Below are 27,487 nucleotides of genomic sequence, written 5' to 3' on the forward strand. Positions count from 1 at the left end.
ATGGGTGGATGGATGAGTGGGTGAATGGAGAGATGGATAGATGGATGGATGGATGGATGGGTAGATGGATGGGTAGATGGATGGATGGATGGATGAGTGGGTAGATGGGTATGTGGATGGGTGGGTGAATAAATAAATAGATGGTAGGATGGATGAGTGGATGGACAAGTGGATGGATAGATGGGTGGATGGATGGGTAGATAGATGGGTAGATGGATGGGTGGATGGGTGGATGGGTATGTAGATAGTTGGGTGGATGGGTGGATGGATAAATGCATGGATGGATGAATGGATGAATGGATGGATGTGAATGAAAATGAAGACCAGATAAGGAGTGGATGGAGGAGGCAGGAAGGGTGGATGGTAAGTGGTTAGCACCTGCTTTCTCATCTGGTCTTGAATTCAAGGGATTCTACTTTTAATTTCTAATTAATTAATCATTTTTAAATGTTCAAAACCTAACAGTATAACATTTACTTCTTTGCTACCAAGAGTTGGCTGAAAGAGTCTATACAAGAAACTGTAAGCACATGGACTCATCAGTTGCCCATGGTAGGGTTTTATTTATTTATTTATCTTAATCGAGTTAAAAGAAAGGCTTTTGGTAAAGACAGTCTTACTTGCCCATTGACCAAACTTCAGAAATGCTTGCTTTTGTTGACACACTTTTCAATTAGCCATCTGCACTCTCAGTTCACCTTTGTTGCCCTGCCCTGTACCTCTTAACCTCTGTCACATACATCATGCAACTTTGGTGAGTGATTAATTTATGTCTGCATCTTATCAGGGAAGATTCTCTCTGAATGCTTTTGCCCTGCATGAACACTTCTAATTCCTTTGTCTTTTTTCCAATGTTGTCTGTGAGTTTCTGCTACCCCACTTTGTGCTCCCTGCAGAATGTGCATGAGCACCAGCCCAGGAGCCTATACAACTCTAAGGGTCCCACCCCATACCTAGCCATTAGCCCTTGGCATTTTTACTGATTAAAAACCAATTGGGGACAAGGACCTTTAGTGTTTGGATAGCAGATTTCTGACTGAGTCAAACCTTTAGAACCAATCTCCAAGACTTGCCATGGCGAGATTGAGGCTTAAGACATCGTTTTTCTTACCACGAGAGAAGTTGCAACATGCTGGCCATTCCAAACAAACTCAGAACAGATTATTTTAAAATATTTTATTAATTCCTTGAGAACATCACCTAATATATTTTGATCGAATTTTCCACATATCTGAAGGAGATCGTATGGATTACTGCTGGTCAGCTACAATTTGTCTTGAAGGATCAAGTGTGAGACTTGCCACTTGTAGCCTTTTGGATTGGGGGACATTTTAGATTCTGGAAGTTTATAAGAACATTCCATCTGTGGTAATTTTTCTATTTTATTAAGAATATCATGGCCAGGTGGTAGTGGCGCACACCTTTAATCCCAGCACTTGGGAGGCAGAGGCAGGCAGATTTCTGAGTTCAAGGCCAGCCTGGTCTACAGAGTGAGTTCCAGGACAGCCAGGGATACAAAGAGAAACCCTGTCTCAAAAAAAAAAAAAAAAAAAAAAAAAAAAAAAAAAAAAAAAAAAAAAAAAAAAGAATATCATGAATTTTTCCCTTGGATATTTTAATAATCCACATACATGGCAGCATACTTCTTTGACTAATTTATTAAAAGTTTTGACTACTGTCTTAGTTAGAGTTTTATTGCTGTAAGAGACACTATAATAATGGCAACCCTTATAAAGGAAAACATTTAATTGGGGCTGGCTTACAGTTTCAGAGGTTCAGTCCATTATCATCATGGTGGGAAGCATGGCAGCCTGCAGGAAGAGCCACAAGTTCTAGATCTTGATCCACAGGCAACAGAAGGAGACTGTGTCACACTGGCCAGACTGGAGCATATATATGAAACCTCATAGCTCCACCCCTACAGTGGCACACTTTTTAACATGGGTACACCTTCTCCAATAAGGCCACACCCCCTAATAGTGTTCTATGGCTAAGCATTCAAACACATAAATATGGGAGTCAAACCTATTCAAACCACCACAACTACCTTTCAAAGTTTACATGTTTTAGCCCACTGAAAAGTTCTCTCTTGATAACTTCAAGACATTTAATCAAATGCACTCCAGAATGGAAGACCAAGCCCTAGAATCAGGCCCATTCCCCCATCTTATGCTTTTAACCTTGGACCTGTGGCCAGGGCATCTCTTGGGAATGTGTAGGAACTGCAGTCTCAGTGATCTCCATTTTGCCTACACTTACTGGAAGATAATATTTGAACCACAGCTCTGAGATTTGTTGAACGTGAGACCATCATCATCATGTGCAATTGTGAACAGGTGGTCAGTCCATTCAGAACACTTTGCCCTTGCAATCCAGGTTGCCTAAAATGGAATCCTGATGTTCCTATATATTCATTTTGGCAAGTCCTTTATCTTTTGTGCCCGTTTCCTTCTCTGTGAAAGAGGATAATAACACTGCTCACCCAGTAGGGTTCTTTGGCGGTGGTGGGGGTGTTGTTGTTATTTTGTTTTGTTTTGTTTTTTATTTCTTTCTCCCTACAGAAACTCAGAGGGCTTGAAAAGGAGTACATTTGCCTTTGGGTTGTACAAACATCTCATTTTTAAAAAGCAGGGGGTGGGAGGTATATTATTTGTGGCAGGTACATGCTTAGTGTTTTTTAGTTTTTTTGTTTTGTTTTGTTTAATTGCACTCTAGAAAAGGAAGAGCTCAAGGGGTGCACACTTTCAGAGAGACCCCCACTGAGAGAGCATTGGGGGTTTGGAGAACAGATGAGGATGAGAGGAAGGCAGGAGGCATCTCTGACAGAAAGATCCCCAGAGGCAAGGCTCCTGGCTGAAGCGAGGATGTAAGAGGGCAGGGTGCTCTTATCTTCTGAAGATTCTCATATTCTTCTCAGAACATGGAAGAAGATGCCGAGAGTTGAGGACATGCCGAGCATCACCCTTCACAGCGCCACAGCCTCTCCAAATGCAGAGTTCGTCCGCTGGAAGGTACATGGAGATTTCGTCTCTCAGGTAAAAATAAACAGGAAACAGACTAGAGCTTGCAGGCTGCCCTCTCTCTGGCCAGGCACACCACCTGAGCCGTAGGCAAGAATAGGCTAGACTGCAGAATAGGCTAGACTGCTTAGTAAGCCACCACTGCTCCTGAGGTGACTTTGCAAACCTAGCTGACAACAGACATCACATAAAATTCATAGACTGCTATAAGAATAACTAGCTGGTTTAGTGAAATGAACCTTCTGGTTGAAATTGGTCTTTGGCCAGTGTCCTAGGGTCTGAAGATTGTAGGTCTCTTTCCCTTCCTCTTTAGGGTTGAAAGACATTCAACTTACTCAACATGAAAGGCTTCAGATGATAGTGGGGTTGAATTTGTAAGATTAAGCCCCTGAGCTTTCCACTAGCTCCAAGAACCTAACTACTTGTTTCTCAGACATGTAAGAAAGCAAGCACTGCCTTTTATACTAAGAAAGTCCACAACCCAGTGAGCAGTTGTGTGCAGGGAATCAGGACTGGAGATAGACACAAGATGGGCAATCTTATACCATGGCTGTTCTCGCTGAACAAACCAGGCTTAAGCCAGACAGATAAGATTCTAAACTAAGAAGATTATGTAGGAAAGGAATAGTGTCTTAGGGTTTTATTGCAGTGAAGAGACACTGTGACCAAGGCAAAAGAAAACATTTAATTAGGCCTGGCTCACAGTTTCATAATTATCATCATGGCAGAAAGTATGGCAGCCTCCAGGCAGATATGATGCTGAAGAAGGAGCTGAGAGTTCTACATCTTGACCTGAAGGCAGATGTCTTTTCCACAATGGGCAGAGCTTGAGCACCAGGAGCTCTCAAAGCCAGCCTATCCAGTGACATATTTCCTCCAACAAAGCCACACCTATTCTAACAAGGCCACCCCTCCAATAGTCTCACTCCCTGTGGGCCAAGCACTCAAACACACAAGTCTATGGGGGCCAAACCTATTCAAACCATTACAGATGGTAAGCAATGTTACTGAGGTCTGACAAAATGGATCGGCCAATTTTTTTTTTTTTTTAAAAGGGCCCTGCTACCAAGCTTGGGGACCTGAGCTAAATGACCAGGACCCATAAAGTAGAGAACTGACTCCCACAAGTCATCCCCTGTCCTTCACATGTGTGTCATGCTGGGCACACACACACATATGTAGAGAGAATCTCTTATAAGAATCACCCGTCAATAAAAAAGCTGATGGCCAATGAGCTAAGACAGGAAATAGGAGGTGGGGATACTGGCAAGAAGAGAGAGAATTCTGAGAAATAATGAGAGGATAAAAGAGAGATTGTCCCAGGAAGATGTGACGAGACAGACACATGGTAACCAGCCACAGGGCAGAATGTAGATTAGAATAAATGGGCTAATTTAAGTTATGATCTAGTCAGAGGAGAGCCTAACTATATGGCCAAGATATTTGTAAATGTATTTTTGAGTTCGAGTCTAATTTCTTGGAGCAGAGGGCTGGAACACATATATACTCTAAACAACAAGCAAATAAGCAAAGTTTTCTGAAGAAATATTAAGTATAAGAAAAGAGTTCAAGAAACCATTAAACTTACTTTGAAAGGAAAAAGCAAAAGTAAAGGAAAAGTTGGATCAAAAAAAAAAAAAAAAAAAAAAAAAAACAAGCCGGGCGGTGGTGGCACACGCCTTTAATCCCAGCACTTGGGAGGCAGAGGCAGGCAGATTTCTGAGTTCGAGGCCAGCCTGGGCTACAGAGTGAGTTCCAGGACAGCCAGAGCAATCCAGAAAAACCCTGTTTCGAAAAAAACAAACAAACAAAAAAACAATTCATTTTTCTACAACATAAAGACCAGTGAAACATCAAAGACAGATTAAGAAAACAAAACACCAATCCCACAATGGATGGAATCCTGTCCATCACTCCAGAAGACAGACACCCAACGGCACCCACTCCAGGCTGTCACTGCTTTATACTTTTGCCATTGAAGTTGTCACTGGTAGCCTGTTTCATATATTAAAAAAAGAAAAGAAGAGAAGAGAAAAGAAAAGAAAAGAAAAGAAAAGAAAAGAAAAGAAAAGAAAAGAAAGCCATACGACACACATACCTTTCTGGCCTGGTCTCTTCAGTTAGTATAAATGGAGCCAGACTTCTCATAGAATGTGATGGTCCCGGATCCCTGCTACCAGATTCTGCCGTGTGACAACTCTGTGCTCTTGAGATCCCTCAAGACCCAGAAGATTAGCAGAGCACTTCTCAGCCACAGGTCCGGGACTGTACAGGAAGTTGAGTCGGGAGGCAGAGTCCACACCAAATGCCAAGCTCTGGAGTTGATGCCTTTCTCCTGGAGTCCTAGTCACAGAAGAAAGTATACCATAAGAGTTTTCTAGACCCTGTTGTTCTACCAAGGGGGGTAGGAGGCACGGGGGGCGCTGACCTTGTTCTAAGCAGGCTGACCGAGATGAACAGGGGCCTGCCGGCAGCTCCTGACCCTTGTTACGCCCTGCTTTGTAGGTGGTCCTGTGGCCACACTGACCTGTTACCGGGGATCCGGCCTCCATACTCTCTTTCCATTGAAAACTTACTTTCAGTCCCTTTGGATCTCTGGCTTCTGGATCCGTGAGGATCAGAAGCAAAGGTTGCCTTTCTTGCAGATTCTTCTGAGCTTTGTTAGTTAGCATCCTGCCTACGTAGACTAAACGATAAAGGAATCTATCAATCTTGTAGACCACAGTGGCTCTTCTAACAGGATCGCAGCTTGATCCCATTTACAGCTTAGAGCTAGTAAGGGCTTCCACTGAGGAAGGTTGCCTGAGATAAGAACTCAGAACCCACCAGGGCATGTCTTTAATCCCAGCACTTGGGAGGCAGAGGCAGGCAGATTTCTGTGTTCAAGGCCAGCCTGGGCTACAGAGTGAGTTCCAAGACATCTAGGGCTACACAGAGAAACCCTGTCTCAAAAAACCTAACCAAAACAAAACAAAACACTCAGAACCCATCAAATATGGTTCCTTTCATCTGAGACTGGCTCCTTCCCTCCATCAGTGTCTTACCCCAGTTCCCTGAAAGTTCCATTCCCATACACCTGTCCCAGGTGCAGCTCCATCTTTAAAAACAGGGAAAGGAAATAAATGGAAGAGTCTCGATCTCCCAGGATGATGCTCAGAGTCCCTTCTGATACAGAGATGATATCCGCAGACTGTGTGCTTTTCTCTGAATGAGCTAAGCTAGGCAGGAGACGCAGCTACACAGGCTCTGCCAGCCGGAGAATGCCCAGGAAGTATTTACTTTGGCATTAGCTTCCAACCCTGTAAAGGGAAGAAACAATTAAGTATTCCTCCAAACCACCTACATATGCGCCCACCAAAAAAAAAGGGGGGGGGAGTATTTTTGAAGCCATTTTTATTCCCAGAAATAAATGTGGCTCCTTCTCCCTTCTGAGTGCATTGTGGGGAAATGCTCTAAAAACACTGTTATTTGACCTCGTGGGTGATCTCTGTAATTACGTTTTTCTCATTTTTGTTTTCTTTCTAGCTGAATTACTATGACTCTGTGAAAGCTGTCATTTCCAGCTCCAATCATGAGCCCACGGCTTTAGTGATAGGTATGGTTGTTTATGCTTGCTTTTGGGTGGGATCTCCCACCCTTTGAGCTTCTGCTCTGTGACAGACATTCTATATGCTGAGAAGAACTGCCTGGCTCCCTGCTCAAAACGGACCTCCTCTGTTGTTTAGTTGTTAGTTAAGGCTCCTAAGTCTCACACCATGAGGCTGCTGGAGAGGTCGCATGGGAGAAGTTGATCAATATGCATTGAGTTAAAATATGAGCAAAATTTATTTACGGAAATACCAGGCTCCGCTGTCTGAGTACTTCAAACACACTGCATGATTTTACTACATGTGTGGGAATGTAGCTATGAAATGGAGTGATGGAGTGTTTGCATGAAGTGAGGAGGTGGGGACTTCTAAGAGTTCAAAAAGCGGGGCTGGAGAGGTGACCCAGCTGTTAAGAGGGGGTTAGGTTTACAACACCTACGTGGCAGCTCACATCTGTATGAAATGCCAATTTCAGGAGATCTGACGCCCTGTCTTGGCCTCTGCAGGTACTGCATGTACTTGGTGCTCTTGCATGCCCTTGGAACATCCGTACATATAAAATTGAAAGTGGAGTCTCATTGAAACTACCAATCTAAACTCGCATTTCAAAAATGGGTAGGAAGAAAGATTTATTGGGAGATCAAACTGCCAAGTCTGTCTCAGGGAGATGGGGGTGGGGAGAAGAGCAGAGAAGAAAGCCAAATGGTGGAAAAGCAAGCCACCTTAATGTGACAGGGGAGGGGGTTGTCTTTGAGCTGATGCAGGCTGAGCTAGACACCCTTGCCTGAGGCAGTTGACTTTTGGTGTCCCGGATTAAGGGAGGTCTTAATCTGAACCGCCTATGGGATTCCTAAAGAATGCTGAATTTAGGCTTCTGTTTACACAATAATAATCCCTCAATTTACTAGGTAGGAATCCTTCTATTGATACTTTGGACAAAAATAAAATAAATCAATATTTTTTAAAGAAAGGTTTTTTTTTTGTTTGTTTGTTTGTTTTTTTAAAGACTATGAAGAGCCAACCCTTGGGCATACATGGTGTCTGAAAGATGAACTTAGACCAAGTGAATTTCCAAGATAGGTCAACCCATGATAGAAACACAGATGGGTGAGTGAGGGTGTTACCAAGGAAACGGCCTCAGTCTATGAGGGGGAAGCCATCATGACCAGTACTTCTCCACCCATTTCCAGCGCTGCTGCACTGAGAATTAAGGTTCTTAACACATGAACATCCGGGCGACACAATTCAGCCACAGCCCTCAATCCCACTTTGCTTCTCTACTCCTGTGTTAAACGATTGACCAAAAGCAACTTGGGGGAGAAAAGGTTTATTTCAGGTTACAGGTTACAATCCAACATGGAGGGGGGCCAAGTCTGTAAGTCAATGAAGGAACCCTGGAGATGGAAGTGAGTTGCAGGGGCATCCCCTTGAAGGGTGGTAGGTCTCAAAGAAACCTAGGACACTTCTCACTAAGTATGGTGGCTCCTCCCAAATTGCCCCTCACCTTAAGCCTCTCCCTCCTACAGGCTGGGCTTCTCTTTCCCCAGCTTCTCTTTGTTATATAATCCAGCCATTTTGGCTGCACACTTTCTTGGTTCTTTTGGTCTCTTGGCTCCTAGTTCCTCTCTTCTCTCCTCTCTCTTCTTCTTTCTCACTCTCCCTCCTACTTCCTCTCATGTCTGGGTTCAGTCTGGACCCTTCCAGAGACCTCTGGCTGTGGTCGCCCTCACATCTACAATAAACCTTCTCAACTACCCTTTGAGGGATCATGTCCTCGTTTTTTCATTCAAAGGGTATATTTTTGTCCCTGGCACCATCCCCCTCTTTTTCTTTTAGCTTCCTCTCCATGAGGTGAACCTCTTTGCTCCTCCATGTTTTACCACCATGCAGCTTCCACACAGCCTAGAAGCCATGCAGCCTACTGAAAGCCCCAAACCTAAGCCAAAATTAAACTTCCTTCCCTTAAGTTGTTTGTCCCAGAAAAGGAAAGCTGACTGATGTGCAGGCCTTGCCCCAGAGTTACGGAATGAGTCTGCAGCTAAATCAAGGGTTGGCTTACATGCATGTTTTTTTTCCTTTATTATTATAATATTTCTTTATTATTATTATGTAGCTGTCTTCAGACAGCACCAGAAGAGGGCGTCAGATCTCATTATGGGTGGTTGTGAGCCACCATGTGTTTGCTGGGATTTGAACTCAGGACCTTCAGAAGAGTAGTCAGTGCTCTTACCTGCTGAGCCATCTTGCCAGCCCCCTGCTTACATGCATGTTGAATTCTGGGAAGCATTTGCTCTTTTGCCATAGCAACATACTGAGTCTATACTAGTTTACCCCTTGAAGACATCCTCAGTTCTTCATAGCTGCTTCATTACACTGCACAGTTATCCTGGGGGGTTCTTGACACCATGCTGGAAAACCCCAGGCAGTTACTCAATGGCACTGGAATCATATTTAATTTTTCACATTGATGCCGATCATGATCCCTTTCCTGGTTTAGAGAAGATTTTGACACCCATCAGTGGTCCCGGTTTCCAGTGGGATGACCTGTAGAACTTTGTAAAATCTGGTTACTTGAATTTTTGTTTGTTTGTTTTTCGAGACAGGGTTTCTCTGTATAGCCCTGGCTGACCTGGAATTCACTCTGTAGCCCAGGCTGGCCTCAAACTCAGAAATCTGCCTGCCTCTGCCTCCCAAGTGCTGGGATTAAAGGCGTGCGCCACCACCGCCCGGCTTGGTTACCTGAATTTTACCTTCCAAGATTTTTGGCTCAGTTGGTCAGATGAAGTTCTCAGAAGAATGTTTTTCCCAACCCTGGCTCTACTCCTTCTAAAGCCTAACCTCTGACTCGAAGGGCCTGGTGTCAGCTCACCATGTAACCCATTTGTAATGCATAAAACACTTAAGACCCTCTGCTACAACTCAGGCCAGCCACCCACAGCTTAGTTAGCCCTGAGCATTTTGAGCCTTTGAAAAAACATTACACACACACACACACACACACACACACACACACACACACACCCTTTTATCTTCTAAAGGCTAGTTCCACTTGCCATGGAGTACCATGGAAAATCAATACAACTTGTAGCAGGGTCTCAGCCTCCTCTGAATCAGCTCTCCTGATAATCTCTTGATAGAAATCATTGATGCCTCCTCCAGCTCCCTAATTCATAGCTCACATCCTAGATTTTCTTTATAGATTTTTGATCCATTGACCTTAAAGTCCTCAGAAGGCTAGAAAGAAATGTGCAGGGGTTGGATTTCTTGGGAATGTTCATTAGTTTTTCTTGGAACTAGGAAAGCTTATTTTCTAGAATGCTAGCAGGGTCCGAATTCTAAGAAGCCAAGGCTTGGCCTTTGGAGGCTGTAGCAGCCCAGAATGTAGTGTTTGCTTGGGGAGATCAAAAGCAATTGTTCCGAGTAAGGATCAGTGAGTTCTGGCTTTGACTCGGCTGCTAATACAACTGAGATGTTGGGCATCTGTTTGCTATAATTAAATAAACAATGTGGTCTACGTTTCATTTAAATGTGTCTCCCAAAAGTTCATGTGCTGGAGACATAGTCTCCAAAGTGGTAGCATTAAGAGATTGTAGATTTTTATGCAGTGGGGACGTTGGATTTGGATTAATGAAGTTCTCCTGAGGCTTGGCTAGTTTCAGAGTAGGGTGTGTGTGTGTGTGTGTGTGTGTGTGTGAGAGAGAGAGAGAGAGAGAGAGAGAGAGAGAGAGAGAGCGATTACCCTCTTCTGCTGTAGCTCCCTATTTGCTACATTCTCATGCTCCTAATGCTCCTATCACACACATGCGCGCGCACACACACACACACACACACACACACACACACACACACTTGTACCATCATGGCATCCCTCATATTTTAAAGTACCTGACTTAGCCATGAAATACCAGGACCAAAAGCAACTTGGGGACAAAAGGGTTTATTTCATCTCACAGCTTACAATCCATCATGACAGGGCAGGAACTGAAGCAGGAACCTAGAGGCAGCCACTGAAACAGAACCCTGCTCATGGGCTTATTCTTCAGGCTCATAATCAACTACTTTCCTTATACAATCCAGGACTACCTGCCCAAGGACAGCACCACCCACAGTGCATTGGGCCTTCTTCTCATATCAAGTATTAATCAAGAAAATGCCTCACAGCCTTGCCCACAGGCCAATCTGATGGAGGTGTTTTTCTCAGTTCAGGTTCCTTCTTCCCAGATGATTGGAGCTTATGTTGAGTTGAAAAACAAACAAACACCCAGCCAGGACAGCACCCAAGGGAGCCCTCACCAGAGGTTGAATGAGTAGGTTACCTGATCCTGGAGTTCAAGTCTCTAAAACTGTGATGTAAATACACTTTGGTCCAGCTAGGTACAGTGCTAAGCACTCAAGATGCTGGGGCAAAAGGATCACGAGTTCAAGGTCAGCAGGGGCTACATAGGAAGACCCTGCCAATGAACGAGCACCTCTTTTCCTTCTGAGCACTGAGTTTAGACGTTTTGTCATGGGAACATAACTCAGACTAATACAATAAGATAGGAGCCCAAGGATCTTACCAGCTCAGATTCTAAAAGCTCACTCTGCTGTAAGTATCCTGGTTGGCTGCCGTCTCCCATCACTAAGGGGAGGAGGAGGGGAGAGAGAGAGAGAGAGAGAGAGAGAGAGAGAGAGAGAGAGAGAGAGAGAGAGAGACAGAGAGACAGAGAGACAGAGAGACAGAGACGACACAGAGACAGACACAGAGACACAGAGACAGAGACACAGAGACAGAGAGAGAGAGGGAGAGAGAATCTTTCACGGCTCTAAACTGCTGTGATTTTTGTCATCTAAATCTCTCTGCAGAGCTAGATGCCTCCAACCGGGAAGAACTAGCCCCAGATTGACAGCATTCAAGAGCTTTCTGTTGGTGTTTAGAATGTGATGAGTGAGATACTGACTCTTACAGAGCCTATTTCTGCCCAGAAGTACCATCTTTCCTCTATGTCTCAGCTATTGGCCATCAGCCCTTTATTAAACCAATCAGAAGGTGAGGGAGGTGTATGCTTACAAAACACCGAGGCGTGCGATAATCCAGAAAAATACAAATACCGAAGTCCAGATAGTACTCAGCTCTCTGCCCATACAGAAATCAACATTTGAATAATAAAAGACAACCTATACACAGTGCACAAGACCACCCAATACTCCTCCAACCCAGCCTTGATCACCACCATCACATCAAAGACTCACCAATGTCCTTCATGTTTCTAATTCTATGAACTAGTAGTAACTATCTCATTCTCTGTGTGTGTGTTTGAGATATCTGACCACCCTGGCCTCCTTTCAGTTCCTTCTCTTCTGTGCCTTCAGAATTCCAACCTTCTCTGCTTCTCTTTCCATCCTATAGACCATCATCTCTCTGCCTCCCATGTTTCTTCTGTCACATCTCCTTGAACAGATGTTGGAGCCTCCAGAGTTCAGCCTTTGGCCATCTTCTTCCCATCTCTGCACCTTTCCCTCAATGATACTCACGGCACCATTAGTACACTGTCTTCTCATACCTTTTCTCATCCCCTTCTGGTATTTCTAACTTCCCTATTGATCCAGATAGATAATGTACATCATTATTACATCCAAAGCGGACTCTGATCTTCTCCTTCATACCTCTTCCACCATCTTCCCCACCTCAATTAGGGCTAAGTCCATCTTTTCTAGATGCCAAAAATCCAAAACAAAACAAAAAAAGTTGGCCTTGAATCTTCTCTCTTGCAGTCAATATCTGACCTATTGACTCTAATCAACCTGGTACTTGATCTTACCAGCTCAGATTCTAATCAACCTGGTACTTGTACGCACCAGGAATGAGGTCACCTCCCACCAACACCATCTCCTGCTTCCACTAGCGATTGCTGTCTTCACTTCTCTAAGTCACTTCAAGAGCCCCATAGCTAGTCTCCCTGCCTCCACCTTACACCCTAGCACCTTACATTCTATTCCCCACATACTAACCAGAGAGAGATGGTAAAACGAGGTGTCAAATCTCCCAAGATCCCCCAATTTGTTATTTTTCTCTTTATTTCTGTGATGAAACACCAAAAGTAACTAGTGAAGGAAAGGATTTATTTGGCTTACATGTTCTGATCCCTGTACATCATCATCAGAAGTCAGGACAAGAGCTCAAGCAATGCAGGAACCTGGAGGCAGGAATCGAAGCAGAGACCTTGGGGGGGATACTGACTTGCTCCAGTGGCTTATTCGGCCTGATTTCTTATACCACCTAGTACCACCTGCCCAGGGCTGGACCCACACACACCTCTATCAATAAGAAAACACCCACAGGCCAGTCTTACTGAGCATTTTCACAATTGAGTTTTCCTCTTTCCAAATGACTCTGGCTTATAACAAGTTGGCCAAAACTAAGCGGTATGCCTGGTGAACCTCTGTTTCACTTAGAATGAAAGCCAAAGTTTGCAAGGCTCTGGGTGACTGACCCCCAACCCTTACTCATCTGTTTGCATCTGTTTCCACCCTCACATTCCTCTTGCAGCCAGTATTGGGAACTGCACTTTCCTCTTCTAGGAAGAGTCCCAGACATAACTCACTCCACCTTCCTCAGTTCTGCTCCTCTGTGGCTTCTCACTCACCTTTATTCTGCCACTTTGTCCTTTTGGGAACTGCCATCCTCCTACCTCCGATCTTCCTTGCCTTGGTCTTCCCTTGTTTGAATCCACAGATCAAACCCCTTCTGACACGCTGATATGTGTTCTTGATAGTCTGTCTCCCGCTTGGTACCAGGAACTCTGGACTGTTTTGCTCATTGTTAGCTCCTAAGGGTTTAGAATGGCACCTGGCATCTAATAGATAGATGCTCAGCAAAGATGTGAGTGAGTGAGTTTGTGAAGCCAGAACTCAAACCATATCTATTTCTCATGCAGTGCTGTTGGGGGCTGCTCTGGCACTCCTATGTATTCAGGTGCTGAATACTGACCACCAAAATCTGGTTGCCCCAAGTACACCAAGTGATGCTATGTAAACCTCATTCTCCAGTTTAAAGTTAATTGGTTAATAAAGGCTAGAGCCTATAATTGGGCAGTAGAGAGAGAGAGATGGGACTTGGAGATCGAGTGAAAGGTATCAGGAGAGACCAGGGAGAAGAAAAAGGACACAGAGAGGAGGAGGCAGCCATGAGAGGAAATGGACCATGAGTATGTGGTCAGAAGAAACAGCAAGCAACAAGAGACATATGGCTGGGATATAAGTTAGAATAGCTCCAAGCCTGCCCAATCTAGGCTTACAAAGCTTATAATAAAACACCAGGGTCATGTGTCTTTTATACAGGCTAGTTAGAATATATGATTATAATTATGTTACCCAGTGCTCTGAAGTGTCCACTCAGGAGCAGCCAGAGGACTGAGGCAACCATCATGTCAAATAATTTGCTTGCACATCATTGTCTTTAGAGCATCCCACCTCCCCAAACTCAAGTCTATCCATATAGTTTCCAGTGCCTGATGATTGCTTCAGTCTGTGTGTGTGTGTGTGCCTATATGTGTGTGTGTCTGTGTTCATGTGTCAGTGTGTGTCTGTGTGTGTACATTCAAGTGTCTGTGTATGTGTGAGTGGAAGTGCCTATGTGTGTCTATGTATGTATGTTATGTGTGTGTCTGTGTGCATATTTGTGTGCCTGTGTATGTATATATGTATGTATGTATGTATGTATGTGTCTGTGTGTGTAGATATATATGTGTGTATATTTGTGTCTGTGTATGTATGTGTGTATGTATGTATGTATGTGTATATGTATGTATGTGTGTGGGAGGGTGGATGTATGTATGTGCATGTATGTGTGTGTCTGTGTGACTATATGTTCCTGTGTGTGTCTATATGGGTTTATGTTTGTGCGTGCATGTTTGTGTATATGTCTGGCACCAGCCTTCACCCCTCAGTAGCACCTCATCACAGAGGTAACTCTTCCATTCCTAAGACTCCCCATTGCCCCGTTTTAGGCAAAGAGACAGAGCCTGGTGGCCCCTCCTTTACATACTCAGGAGCTTTAAAGCTTGTCTTATGGTCAGCTACTTACCCCCAGGCAGACTTACCTTGTGAAAGGGAACATATGAAGGGAACAAATAACAGAAGAAAACAGCGGCCTGCTGAGCACCGCTATCCACTCTCAGGCTATTAGAAGCACTTCCAGTACTGCTATTTATTTAAGGCAGCAATGTCTAGCTTCATTTTTGTCATTAATGAATATGCAAAGGGAAACATCTTGTTAAAGCTGCAGGGAAATCAGGGCCGGATGCTTAAAAGAGTCTTGACTCCTACAAACAGGACCAAGGTTCCATTTTGTGACCCCAGATCTGTGGGGTACCCACTCTGGTGAGGAAAGTAGTAGAGAGCAAGGGGGCAACACTGGACAGGATAAGTAAGGGGAGCCTCAAACTACATCTTGAGTCAGAGGAGGCAAGGGCTAAGCTCTGTGGGAGTATGGTCACCTTGCTGTTGACCCCACCGGCTAATTCGAATCTGGCTTGGAAGTGGCACCGGGGTCGGCCTGATGCTAAGAATCAGGCTCTCAGATCTTCTAGCATCACCATCCCTGAACACTTGCCTGCTAGCTAATGCGCTAGGGATCTGAACCAGCACTGAATCTGTTCTCGGTTTCCATGGAAATCACTTAAACTTCTCATCATCCTTCCTTCAGACCTTGGAGAAGAGCTATGTTCTCTGGTTTCCATGACGACTACTTAAAGCGTATCCTTGTCTGGCTCTACTGGAAGGGAGTCACTAGAGTTCATGCAAATGAACTGGCTGACTCTCTTCTTACTTGGAAAATAAAATAGGATCCAAATAGAGTAACACACCTGCTCAGAAGTTTCAGAACTCTGTTCAAAAACAAGGAGCCTCGTCAAGCTCCTGTTTGAGGCAGGTGCATCATGTCTCTTTGACACTTAAAGTGCTCACCCCGATGGCTCTGACTAGTTCTGCTATCTTGTCAAGGATAGAGGCAAGGCAGGGCCAGAGTAGCTAGTCAGTTTCTCTACCCAATGCAGTGAAAACTGTTGGGGAGAGACAAATAGAGTTCCCATTTCAGTTCTCTGCCAGGATAGTCCCCAAAGGTGGCCCAGGACTTGGATGACAGCTGTGAATAACATGGAGGCCATACACAAGTTGCTCAACAATACTCCATGATCTCTAGCAGGACTCATGTAATGGATGGGTAGCATGGAAGGATGGATGCCCTCTCTACATTTCTAGACACATCTCTGAACTCCATCGCTGTACTGGCTGGTTTTGTGTGCCAACTTGACACAGGCTGGAGTTATCACAGAGAAAGGAGCTTCAGTTGGGGAAGTGCCTCCATGAGACCCAGCTGTGGGGCATTTTCTCAATTAGGGATCAAGGGAGGAGGGCCCCTTGTAGATGGTGCCATCCCTGGGCTGGAAGTCTTGGGTTCTATAAGAGAGCAGACTGAGCAAACCAGGAAATCAAGCCAGTAAGGAACATCTCTCCATGGCCTCTGCGACAGCTCTTGCTTCCTGACCTGCTTGAGTTCCAGTCCTGACTTCCTCTGGTGATCAACAGCAATGTGGAAGTAAGCTGAATAAATCCTTTCCTCCTCAACTTGCTTCTTGGTCATGATGTTTGTGCTAGAATAGAAACCCTGACTAAGACAATCACTAAGATGTTTCCCCACACCAGAGGTGCCAAGAGGCAGACCATGGAATAGTGGCAACGTTGAAAACTACAGGTCTAGGGCTGGAGAGATGGCTTAGCAGTTAAGAGAACTCACTGGCTGCTCTTCCAGAGTCCCTAAGTTCAATTCCCAGCAACCACATGGTGGCTCACAACCATCTTGTAATGGGATCAGATACCCTCTTCTGGTGTGTCTGAAGGCAGCTACAGTGTACTCATATACATAAAATAAATAAATCTTAGAAAAAGAAAAATGAAATAAATTTAATTATGGTTTGGGCTGGAGAGATGACTCAGTGGTTAAGAGCACTGACTGCTCTTCCAGAGGTCCTGAGTTCAATTCCCAGCAACCACATGGTGGCTCACAACCATCAGTAATGGGATTTGATGCATCCTTCTGGTGTGTCTGAAGACAGCTACAGTGTACCCATATAAATAAAAATGAATAAATCTTTAAAGAAAGAAAGAAAGGAAGGAAGGAAAGAAGGAAGCTACAGGTTTGCCCCTCAAATAGATCTTCATATTTCTCTTGAGGAATCAAAATGCAGAGTTGTACCTGGGCATGGTCTGCTGAGTGGAGCAGCACATGCCTTTGAAGATGGGGCCTGTGGTGTTAGAACAGTGGCTCTGGGCAGCTCTCATCAGGACTACCACACACTAGGCCAAACAGTTCCACGTGTAAGAGGTTTAATTGGGTGAGGGGGGGGGCTAGTGGAGAGAGAAGAGGGGGAGAGAGAGTAAGAGAGGAGCGTTCTCTATATGGGTTCTGACATAGTGGCCGCAGGTAAAGGTGGGAGGTGAGCCCAATGGATTCTGGGAATATGGTGGCTGTGGCCTTGGCAACAGGTCTGTGAGGCCTGCCTATGTGACATCACGGGCTTCAGAGGCCCTGATGCTAACAGCATACATTAGATGGAGCTTTGCAGAATAGCACGTTCTTCTTCCTGATTCTCGAGAAAGTGTTGACTGTTAAGTTCCAAACACAGGCTGGGCAGTGGTGACACATGCCTTTAATCTCAGCACTTGGGAGGCAGAGGCAGGAGGATTTCTGAGTTTGAGGCCAGCCTCGTCTACAGAGTGAGTTCCAGGACAGCCAGGGCTACACAGAGAAACCCTGTCTCGAAAAACTGGGGGTGGGGGGTTGGGGGGAGGAGTTTCAAACACAGAACAAGTGGCTGAAGTGCCTATTTAACACATCAATGAACCTCTAGGTTCTCTGGGCATCCCTTGGTTCCTACTGTTACAGGCCATGGCTGGCATATCCCCACCCCCTTCCTTGAACTCTACCCCTCCCCCAGAAGCTCTTCCCTAAATAATCCCTACCTCTGCTGCCTTTCTTTTGTTCCTTTGGGCTTTTGCCTCTGGCTGCTGTACTTGGCTCCTCTCTCCCTTTCCCTCCCTCTCTTCCCACGTGGTTCAGCATCATGACCACTCTGGATTCTCCTAGATGTGTCTGCCTCTGGCTATGTTCTCCTACATATCTACAATAAACTTTCTCTACCACACCTAGGAGCAGTCCTTTCCCTTCTTTTCTTTTCCTTTCCTTTCCTCTCCTCTCCTCTCCAATTTTCTTTGTTTCTGTTTTTTATTCATTGATCTCGTAACTTGTAGTAATAGACATAACACCCCAAAACACCCAAATAACTGTAACCCTAACCCAATGGAGTCTCAAGCAGTGAATGGAGTGTGGAGAGATGATTATTCTTCAACCTTCTTTCTCCAAGGCTCTCTCCTAAGCCACTTGGAACATGGAGGTGAGTGTCCTGGAGAAGCAACAGGAATCAGGAGACCCTGCTGAGTGTATTGAGGATCCTCTAGCTTCATCCTCAGGTCAGACCTGGGCTGGACATTGATGCAACCATTGGATCTGATTGTTGACAGGATTCATAAGTCAACCAATTGTTCAGTTGAACACATCTCTCCAAATCAATGGAGGAAAAAAAATGCCTGGTGCTCAATACACTTTAGTGTAGCTTCAGAGAGTCCTGGGTTCAATACCCCCTCTTGCAATTTTATTTGTAATTTTTAAATGATTTTTATGTATATGAGTATTCTTTTTATGTATATCAGTATTCTCTTTGTCTCTTTTTATCTCTGTCTCCCTCTGTCTCTCTCTGTTTCTGTCTCTCTCTGTCTCTGTCTCTCTCTCTCTGTTTGTGTTTGTGTGTGTGTGTGTGTGTGTGTGTGTGCGCGCGCGTGCGTGCCATGTCCTGTGGAGGCAGAAGATGGCATCAGATCCCCTGGAACTGGAGTCACAGAAGGTTGTGAGCCACTATGTACATGCTGGGAATCAAACTCAGGTCCTCTGCAAGAACAGCCAGTGCTCTAACCACTGAGCCATCTCTCCAGGATGGTTCTGATGTTTCCTGGATGGCAAGTATTCTGTGCTGTCTCTCTACAAGATAGAGATGCATGTGCTTGAATCACAGAGTTTCTCAAAGACTCAAACAAAAGCACTATCGGGGATGCCAGGCCAATAGGTAACAAGAGCCCAGATGGCACGTAGCCTTCATGCTGCGTCTACCCTCCCAGGTGTCTCAGGTCCCTTTTTAGAAAGGTGGGAAGAGTCTTTTCTCCATCACATCACTTTTATTTTCAGGCTGTCTGGAATTTAAACCCAGAGGATGAAAGAAAATACTGGTGTCATTACCGAGAAAGAGTCTGGGACCTTAATAAGAACAGCAGCCTGTTGGGGGAACTGAGGGATTGCATTAAGAGACTGTATCTTGTTTTCCTGTGAATATTTTCAGGGTTCACTATGGGAGCAATGGATGTCAAGGAAAAGCTAAACAAAATAAGAAGTGCCAGGAAGAATGTCAAGACGGGGAACAGCTCAGAATCCCTAGCTCTGCCCAAAAGGCAAGTGGAATGTAATCGCACTGTGTTCCGTGTTCACAAGGGAGTCAAGGCGTTCTCCTTCTGCAGGAGGAAGAACCTGCTGGTGACAGGTGGGCTGGATCGAATCATCAGGGTCTGGAATCCTTACCTGCCTGGGTAAGTTGTCTCTCTCCTCCCAAGAGTACTGTTGCTGTCGTAAGGTAAATGAAACTGTGACTGGAAATTCCCTACAAGACTTATTTAAAAGCCTATGTCTAAATTGATCTCCCACACATAGAGCTTGGGACATTTCCAATTTTAGCTTCTAAAAGTTCACTGTAGGGGGCTGCTCAATGATTAGGGGCATTGGATACTTGTCCAGAAGACCCAAGTTCTATTCCCAGAACCCACACAATTACTCACAATCATCTATAATTCCAGGCCCAAGGGATCCAACTCCCTCTTTCTGGCTCCTTGGGCCAGACGCGCACATCACACAGTAGGCCCTTCTGAGCAATCACCCAGAAATAGTTTGGTTTTTATCCACTTTTTTCTGTTCATATGTGTGCGGTGTGCACACATATATGTGCAGGTTGGCATGTCTAGGTGAGTGCTCACACATGTATGTGTAGTTTCCTGAAACTGACATTGAGAATCATACTGTTTTAAGCTTGTGTGAGCTTGACATAAACTAGAGTCATTTGGGTAAAAAGGAAACTCAAGTGAGAAAAAGCCTCCATCAGTGATGGACTGTGACCAGGGAGTGGTAAGCTGAAGTAAACCCTTACCCTCCCCAAGTTGCTTTTGGTTGTCATGTTTACCACAGCAACAGAAAGCAGACCAGCGTCTATGTCAGTCACTCTCTGCCTTGTTTGTTGAGTCGAGGTTTCTCCATTGAACCCAGAGTTTGCTGTTACTGGTAGTATAGCTAGCCAGCTTGCTCCAGGATCCTCTCAGTCTCTGCCTTCTGAGAGCTGGGATTACAAGCAGGCTGCCTCTCCCATCCAACATTTCTGTGGGTTCTGGGGATATGAACCCCATTCCATGCACAACAAGCACTTGATCCACTGAGCCATCTCCCCAGATCTACCTTCATGGTTATATACTGAGACCTTCTGTGGTCTTGACATCTGTAACCCATCTCTGGCCCCTGCGTCAGGTCCGCTTACCAGTGAAGAGTCTGGAGCCCAGAGAAACAATGGCAGAGTCAGAACCCCACAGGCAGAAGTGCTGGGGAGTGGGGAGCTGATCTTTCTGTGATGTGGGCAAGAATCAATCACATGGGCCAAGCCCAGGGTCCTGTCTGGGGCGGGACCCACAAGGCTATCCTGTGTTCACCCATGGTCCAAGCGGTAGCCAGGACCAGGAGACACAGCGGGGAAGCACCTTGCATCTGGTTGCACTGCTATGACTTTCTAGCCAGGAGCTTCTCCTGACCAACTACAACAGACTCAGTGTCCCCGTTTACAGTTGTAACAGGGTACTTGCCCTCTAGGGTAATAAAGAAAATAAATAATAGAAAGACTCAGAACAATGTGAGGTACACAATACAAGCGGAAGGCAGTTTTCTGCCTGGCTCTATTATAGTTAAAAGCAGGCATGTACTCCCTCTGTCAGCCTCAGCCAGGCTCTCCCCCACCCCACTGTACCCCATACCCCACCCCCACCCACGCTATGTCCTGATCCCCCCAGAATACCCAGCCCCTGCAAAGGCACTTTAAGATAGCCTTATATTGCAAAGCATGGATTTTAATGCTGTTCACTCAAGCCTGTAGAAAGTACCCAGGGGTCACGGAGTGGATGGCAGCCCCACCGTGGGCTGTTCCTCACCTATTCCTTTTAAGCAGCTATTGTTAACAGCCAGAGAAGCAGAGCCCCAGGCTTCCTTTCACCCCTAGCTCTGTTGCTGAAACTGCTTATTATTTTGCCTCAGTCCTTTTATTACTCGAAATCTATACTTGTGTTCTATCAGAGGGAAGCGTAAGCCTCCAGGCTGAATAGAACTGCCACATCCAGGCCAAGCTGAGTTTTGCATTTTTAAAATAGGAATAGCAGATAGAATGTCTTTGTGCTCGTTTGTTCTTCTCTTTCTAGAAAGCCAACAGGTGTGTTGAGAGGCCACATGGCTCCCGTGATGTACGTACACATAGCTTTTGAAGAAAACAAACTGTTTTCCATGTCTGCTGACAACACAGTCAAGGTCTGCCTGCCTCTCTCATGTGTGGATACATACATCCTTTAGGCGGGCTTAGTTAATTAATTTATTTATATTTATTTATTTTTGCCATGTGATCTCCCAGTGTAGCCCAGAATGACTCCTCACAATCCTCCTGTCTTAGCCTCCCAAGCAATTCGCCTCTCTCCATCTTTGACAATGAAGGAGGGTGTCTCATTCGGGATTTAGATATATGCATTTGCTTTAGAAGGGTGTGTGTGTGTGTATGTATGCTTGTGTGTGCCTACATATGTGTCTGTGTGTCCTTGTGTATATGTGTACATATGTGTATATATGCATATGCATGTAGATGTGTGAGTGTTTGTATATGTATGTGTTGGTCTGTGTGCTTGTGTATGTGTATCTGAGTCTCTATCTGTACACATGTGCACAAGCAGGTGATTCCTTTGGAACTCTCCATGCTGGTTCTTGGAGTGGTGTGTAGCCCTTCCATCATGTGGGTCCTTGCCTGCACACTATCCAGATAGTCCCTATCCCAACCATTTCCCCATGTATCTGGGAAACAGGGGGGTGGAGCTGGGAATTCTGCCCCCCCCCCCACCAGAGGCTAGCTCTTATTCTGTAATACAGGCTGGACACATGCCTTCCTGAAATGTTACCCATGAGCCTCAGAGCCTAAGCATTTCTGACCTAGTTAGAGGCAATGACATCACAGTTTGTCTTTGTTTCCTTCATATACTGAACATCCCGTCCCTGTCTAAAGCTTGCTTGTCCTAGGACCTTTGTAGTGAACTGTTGTTTATGCAAAAAGCAGTCTGGTTGGCTCCCTTCTCATCATTACACTTGCATCAGAGGATGTGACTAGACTGGGCAATCCATCAGCCTACTTTACTGGGCTGGAGGTTAGTGGCTATAGGGTAGGAACTTTGAATAAAATGGTAGGAGGTGGGAAATAGTTTTCAAAAAAAAAAAAAAGGAAAGAAAAAGAAGCAAGACAGAGAGAGACAGAAAGAGAGAGAAAAGAGAAAGAGAGAGAGTTCCATGGCCTTGGGTTAGGCATTAGTTTCTAAGAAATGACATCAAAAGTTCAGAAAACAAAAGAAAATAAATGAGGCTTTGTCAAAATTAGAAACATCTGTGCTTCACGGAGCATCATTAATACAAGAAATAGACAACTTATGTAACAGGGGCTATTGCAAACCATATGTCTGATAAGAAACTCGAATTGAGACTATAACTTTCAGTGCTTAGTAATAAAAATCATGATAAACCGTGGCGGGGAAGATGGCGGACAGGAAGGCGGGAAAGGAGAAGCCTGAGAAGCTGCTGCGAGCCAGAGCCGCCAGAGGACCTGAAAAAGAAGTAGAAAAACCTGTGAAAACTAAGACTGTTTCTTCCAGTAATAGAGGGTAAAGTTCCAGTCGCAACGCTGGAGAGCGATCAGCCAAAGATGAAGCTGCAGACCTCCCAACAAAGCCTACAAAGATGCCCAAGTTTGAATTTGCCATGGGTAGTCAGACGGCAAGGAAAGCATCCGCCATCTCCATTAGACTCGGAACAAGTAAGCCTAAGGAAACAGTTCCAACTCTTGCTCCAAAAACTCTTTCAGTAGCAGCAGCTTTCAATGAAGATGAAGATAGTGAATCAGAAGAAATGCCTCCAGAAGCCAAGATAAGGATGAAGAACATTGGAAGGGACACACCAACATCAGCCGGTCTAAACTCCTTTAATAAAGGAAAGCATGGCTTTTCTGATAACCAGAAGTTGTGGGAGCAAAATATAAAATCTCATCTAGGGAACGTCCACGACCAAGACAATTAAGTGACATGTTCTAAGATTAGGGTGTGGGTGGGTGCAGTTAGAAGGAGCAGTCTCCTTTTTGTAAAGAATGGTATAAGCCTAGTTTGGAGCCGTTTTTCTTTCTTCTTTTCTTTCCTTTTCCTTTTTTCTCTCTTTCTCTCTTTCTCTCTTTCTTTCTCTCTTTCTTTCTTTCTTTCTTTCTTTCTTTCCTTTGTTTTTTTGTTTTTTGTTTTTTGAGACAGGGTTTCTCTGTAAAGCCCTGGCTGTCCTAGAACTCACTCTGTAGACCAGGCTGGCCTTGAACTCAGAAATCTGCCTGCCTCTGCCTCCCAAGTGCTGGGATTAAAGGTGTGCACCACCAACACCGGCTCTTTTATTTTATTTTTTTAAGATTGAGTGGTACACTAATAGATGAGAGTTTGCAATTGGAGGTAATTTATGTTTTATATACAGATTTCAAGACATTTGCTAATTTTGTAGTTTCACATGATTAGTTTCCAAGGGTTGCAGATATAAAGAAATCAGAAGTGGTACTTTTCTAAGAATTGCATATTTTTTTAGACACAACTATTAGCACATTAAGAGGGAAGCCAAAAGTTATTGTCTACTTCAAACTGAGAGCAGTTCCTCTCCCGACTTCTCCCTCACTACCTGACTGACTGGCTCCCTGGAACAGCCTTACTGAGAAGGAGACTGGATTGAGAAGATAATGTTACTGGACTATTGACTGAGTAAATTTAGATAAGGTTAAAATAAACCTTTTCCTACGGGCATTTCACTTTGTTTTGGGCCATTATATGTTAGTACTGCTTCGCTACCAGTGGGTACTGACACTTTGCTCTGCAAAAAAAAAATTTTTGTTAAAAATTCTTATATGAATGAGCCAGGCAGTGTTGGCGCATGTCTGTAATCCCAGCACTTGGGAAGCAGAAGCAGTCAGATTTCTGAGTTCAAGGCCAGCCTGGTCTACAGAGTGAGTTCCAGGTCGGCCAGGGCTATACAGAGAACACCTGTCTCGAAAAAAAAATTCTTATATGAAGTATTGAGTATAACTAGCCCACTTTAATAGAGCTAGTCTCCATTCAGGGTCTTCAAAGGACACTATTTGCTACCAAAGTAAACGAGTATTTTGAATGTGCTTCTCTTGGTTTCTATTCTAGTTCCTATAAGCATTTCCACCAGAACTTGAGGTAAAACATTAGGAATTGGTTCTTTTAAAGTATAAACACCACCAAAAATATCAGTGTGCATACTGCTCTATGTATTGGGCTGGCTTTTATTTTTTTAAAGGTTTAAATACTAGAAAAAAGGAAAAAAGGTATAACATTGTATGAAGACAGATAAGGCAATACCCCTTCTGTGATGTTTGAAGCATCTAGTTACTAACTTACTAGATCTTGTGTGAATTGAATTCACAATACTTTTTTTGTTTTGTTTTGTTTTTTGTTTTTTGTTTTTTGTTTTTTTGAGACAGGTTTTCTCTGTGTAGTCCTGGCTGTCCTGGAACTCACTCTGTAGCCCAGGCTGGCCTCGAACTCAGAAATCTGCCTACCTCTGCCTCCCAAGTGCTGGGATTAAAGGTGTGCGCCACCACTGCCCAGCAATATTTCTTATTTGTACAATTCCATGGCTTACTTTGAGTAGAGACACACTGACCAGTGGTTTCTCAAGCACATTCAGTGACTGCAGTAGGACAGAAATGCTGCTTCAGACATTTTCACTGTGAGCCTCTCATTGCATATGCTCTTAGAGTTCTGTATGTAGGATGTTTGTTTTGTATTTTTGTACTGTATATGGGCTTTTTAAATGTGACAGATAAATTCATCTTTAGTAGTCACAGACAAAGGAAATGATAAAATGTCCTTGAAAATTACAATGTTACATTTGGAAGCAGCGTCCGCTTCTCATGGGTAGTGACTGTTCACTGGGTGACTTTTAATATGATGACTTCCAAGAAGCAGCCTTCGGGAATTCCTGACGCTTTGTTCACTACATGTTAGTTTATTTAATAAGCCCCAAGTAAAACGATGGAAATGTGCATAGCACTCTTAGTTCATGATTTAAGTATATCAAGATACATAAATTTAACTTTTATGTCTGCAAACTGTCCATTAGTCCATTTTACTGTTTGTTGAAACCACATCTCTCCTATATATTCTTTACTTGACTCAAATAACAAATTAACCTGAGGTCAAGATGGAGAGAGATCACTGAGCTGAATGTCTTTACTAAAATTACAATAAATTTTGTCAAACTTTTAAAAAAAAAATCATGATAACCAATTGAAACATGGGGCAGATTTGAGTAGACACTTCCTCAAAAATGGCCAATCATGGCATACAGTGCTCAACAGCACAGTCATAGGGAAATTAAAACCCAAACCACAATAAAATACAACTTCACTTCCATGAGCATTGGGGGGTTGGGGAAGATTAGCAGATGCTGATAAAAATGAGAAGAAATGGAAACGTCTATATACTGGTACAAAATTTGTCTTTTTTTAAAAAAATAATTTTATCAGCTCTCAAGTGGTAAATAATTAACATATGACCCGGGGTTTCTACCCCCATGGATAGGCTCATGAAAACTAAAAGCATGCATTTCTCAAAAATGTACTTGTCCATGTGTAAAACAGTGTCATTTACCACAGTTAAAGGGTGGGTGCAGCTCAAATGTCCAGCAACTTGTAAATAGTAAAAATAAAATAAAATAAAAATGTAGTGTATGGGAGCAAAAGAATGAAGCATCCATCTGCATTCTAACACGGATGGACCTGAGAGGCATGATATTAGGTGAAAGCCACAAAAAGCCACACATCGGCTTGCTTTTTCCGTTTGTATGAAATGCCCAGAGACACCAAGCGACAGGAAATGTTTGAACCAGGAACTGAAGTGCAGACAGAATACAGAATGGCTAACAAAGGGCACGGAGTTTCTGAAGGAGCAGACCGGATGCCCTGATAGTAAGTAGCTAACTCTAGGGCCTGCTGAAATCCTCTGAATTGAACATGTTAAAAATGTGGATTTTGTGATACATGCATTATATTTCAATAAAGCAGTTTTTTAAGGCAAGAAAAAACCAAGGGTGACTTCAAGATTTGGAATCTAAATCAGAGATGGGGAATATGGCAAATGAGGGTGTGAGACGGGGAGTTGGGGGGCAGGGCGTGGGTTAGCAGCGGATGGTAGTATAAAATCAGGTTTTATTAACATTTAGATAGAATCTTAAACTCTGGACTTAGTAAGATGACAGGCAAGACTAAGAGAGAGCAGAAGAGGGAGAAAGTGTGCCAAAGACTGCATGGGATGTGCAGAGCCTGGGATGTGCCGAAGACTTTGTGCCTGGCCTGGGATGTGCAAGAGCTTCCTCTGTGTGGGTCCAAGATGGCTCCAGCAACAGAGAACTTGGGACCTGCTCTGCAAGTGAGGCTGGAAGTGAGTCTATACTACTAGGTGTGGAGAGTAGAGCCAGCAATATACCTGGGGCTCAAACAAAAGTAATTCAGTCCTCCGGTCGAACTTGATTAAAATGGTGAGATTTATGAACTCCACAGTTTGATTTATTTTGAAAATCAAATTCATCTAAAGGCTTCTTCCAAAGTCACCGTGTAGAGGGCTCCAAGTTTTTAATGAGCTTTTTTTTCCCCTTTGAATGTCGAGGCTCTCAGATAATCATAATTCTGTATGTGGGGACATGCCTTCCATCCTATTTTCTCTCCCCGTCTCCTCTCGGTTTTCTTAATCTCAACTTGTGATTACAAGATTAGCATCTAGCCTGTGATGATTCAGGCATATTGAATTGCTTCCCAATGTGTATTTAAAATATATTGAAACCCCATCTCTGAAATATGGTGTGTACGTTATTTCAGACTGTACTAGTCCTATCAAACAACAGCTAATGAACCGGGAGCCAAGTGGCTCCATGTCTAGCCTGCCTGAGCAGAGAGTCTTCATTCTTCGAATTATTTTTCAGCCCAAATATTTTACTCTTCTAAATCACAGGGACATACAAACATTCCAGGAGGCTGCTGGCTTCTGCCAGTCTCTAACGGGGAGCAGAGCGATGGATTCGGATTGCCTTTTTCACTTAAGATTCTCTAAAAAAAACCACAATGCTGAAAGCCACAAACGAGGCTATCGTTTGTCAACCAGAATTAGAATTCAGGAAAAGTTATTTCTTCTAAGGAAGGCAGCATGGTGTGCTAGCTAGCATAACATGGGCACCTCTCTTAGGCACACTCTGCTTTCTCTAGGTTAAGACAATGGGTCTGCTTCTGTCCGTTTTAACCCAACACCATGGTTTTGTGGGTGAGGGTTCCCACTCAGGAGTTGGTGTCTCTCCAGCTAGGGGTTCCATCCTCCTCACCCAATGCCAAGAGGCAGATGCAGAGGGCATCCCTGCCCACTCCA

The 27,487-nt window shown here is 44.1% G+C and overlaps 1 protein-coding gene, 2 long non-coding RNA genes and 1 pseudogene across 3 annotated transcripts in view; 3 read left to right on the forward strand and 1 right to left on the reverse strand.

Moving 5' to 3' along the window:
* Positions 1-2,601: 2,601 nt before the first annotated feature.
* LOC116068805 lies at positions 2,602-15,385 on the reverse strand. The gene is made up of 6 exons (XR_004109698.1): positions 14,689-15,385; positions 13,234-13,416; positions 8,838-9,095; positions 6,065-6,319; positions 5,119-5,363; positions 2,602-3,004 (listed from the first exon to the last, which is right to left on the reverse strand). It is a non-coding gene; the product is annotated as an uncharacterized LOC116068805 (long non-coding RNA).
* Positions 2,867-18,229, forward strand: LOC116068803. The gene is made up of 3 exons (XR_004109696.1): positions 2,867-3,035; positions 6,546-6,615; positions 18,010-18,229. It is a non-coding gene; the product is annotated as an uncharacterized LOC116068803 (long non-coding RNA).
* Positions 17,209-27,487, forward strand: part of LOC116068804 (WD repeat-containing protein 49-like) — a 54,290-nt gene continuing 44,011 nt past the window's right edge. Inside the window, exons 1-3 of the mRNA XM_031338813.1 lie at positions 17,209-17,362; positions 19,036-19,279; positions 21,197-21,302. Of these exons, the coding sequence (XP_031194673.1) occupies positions 19,044-19,279; positions 21,197-21,302 (342 nt within the window). The 5' untranslated portion in view covers positions 17,209-17,362; positions 19,036-19,043. The remainder of the gene's footprint in view (positions 17,363-19,035; positions 19,280-21,196; positions 21,303-27,487) is intronic.
* Positions 22,538-23,159, forward strand: LOC116068802 (annotated as a pseudogene).

Source organism: Mastomys coucha, unplaced genomic scaffold (genome assembly GCF_008632895.1).
Source record: "Mastomys coucha isolate ucsf_1 unplaced genomic scaffold, UCSF_Mcou_1 pScaffold22, whole genome shotgun sequence".
NCBI lineage: Eukaryota > Metazoa > Chordata > Mammalia > Rodentia > Muridae > Mastomys > Mastomys coucha.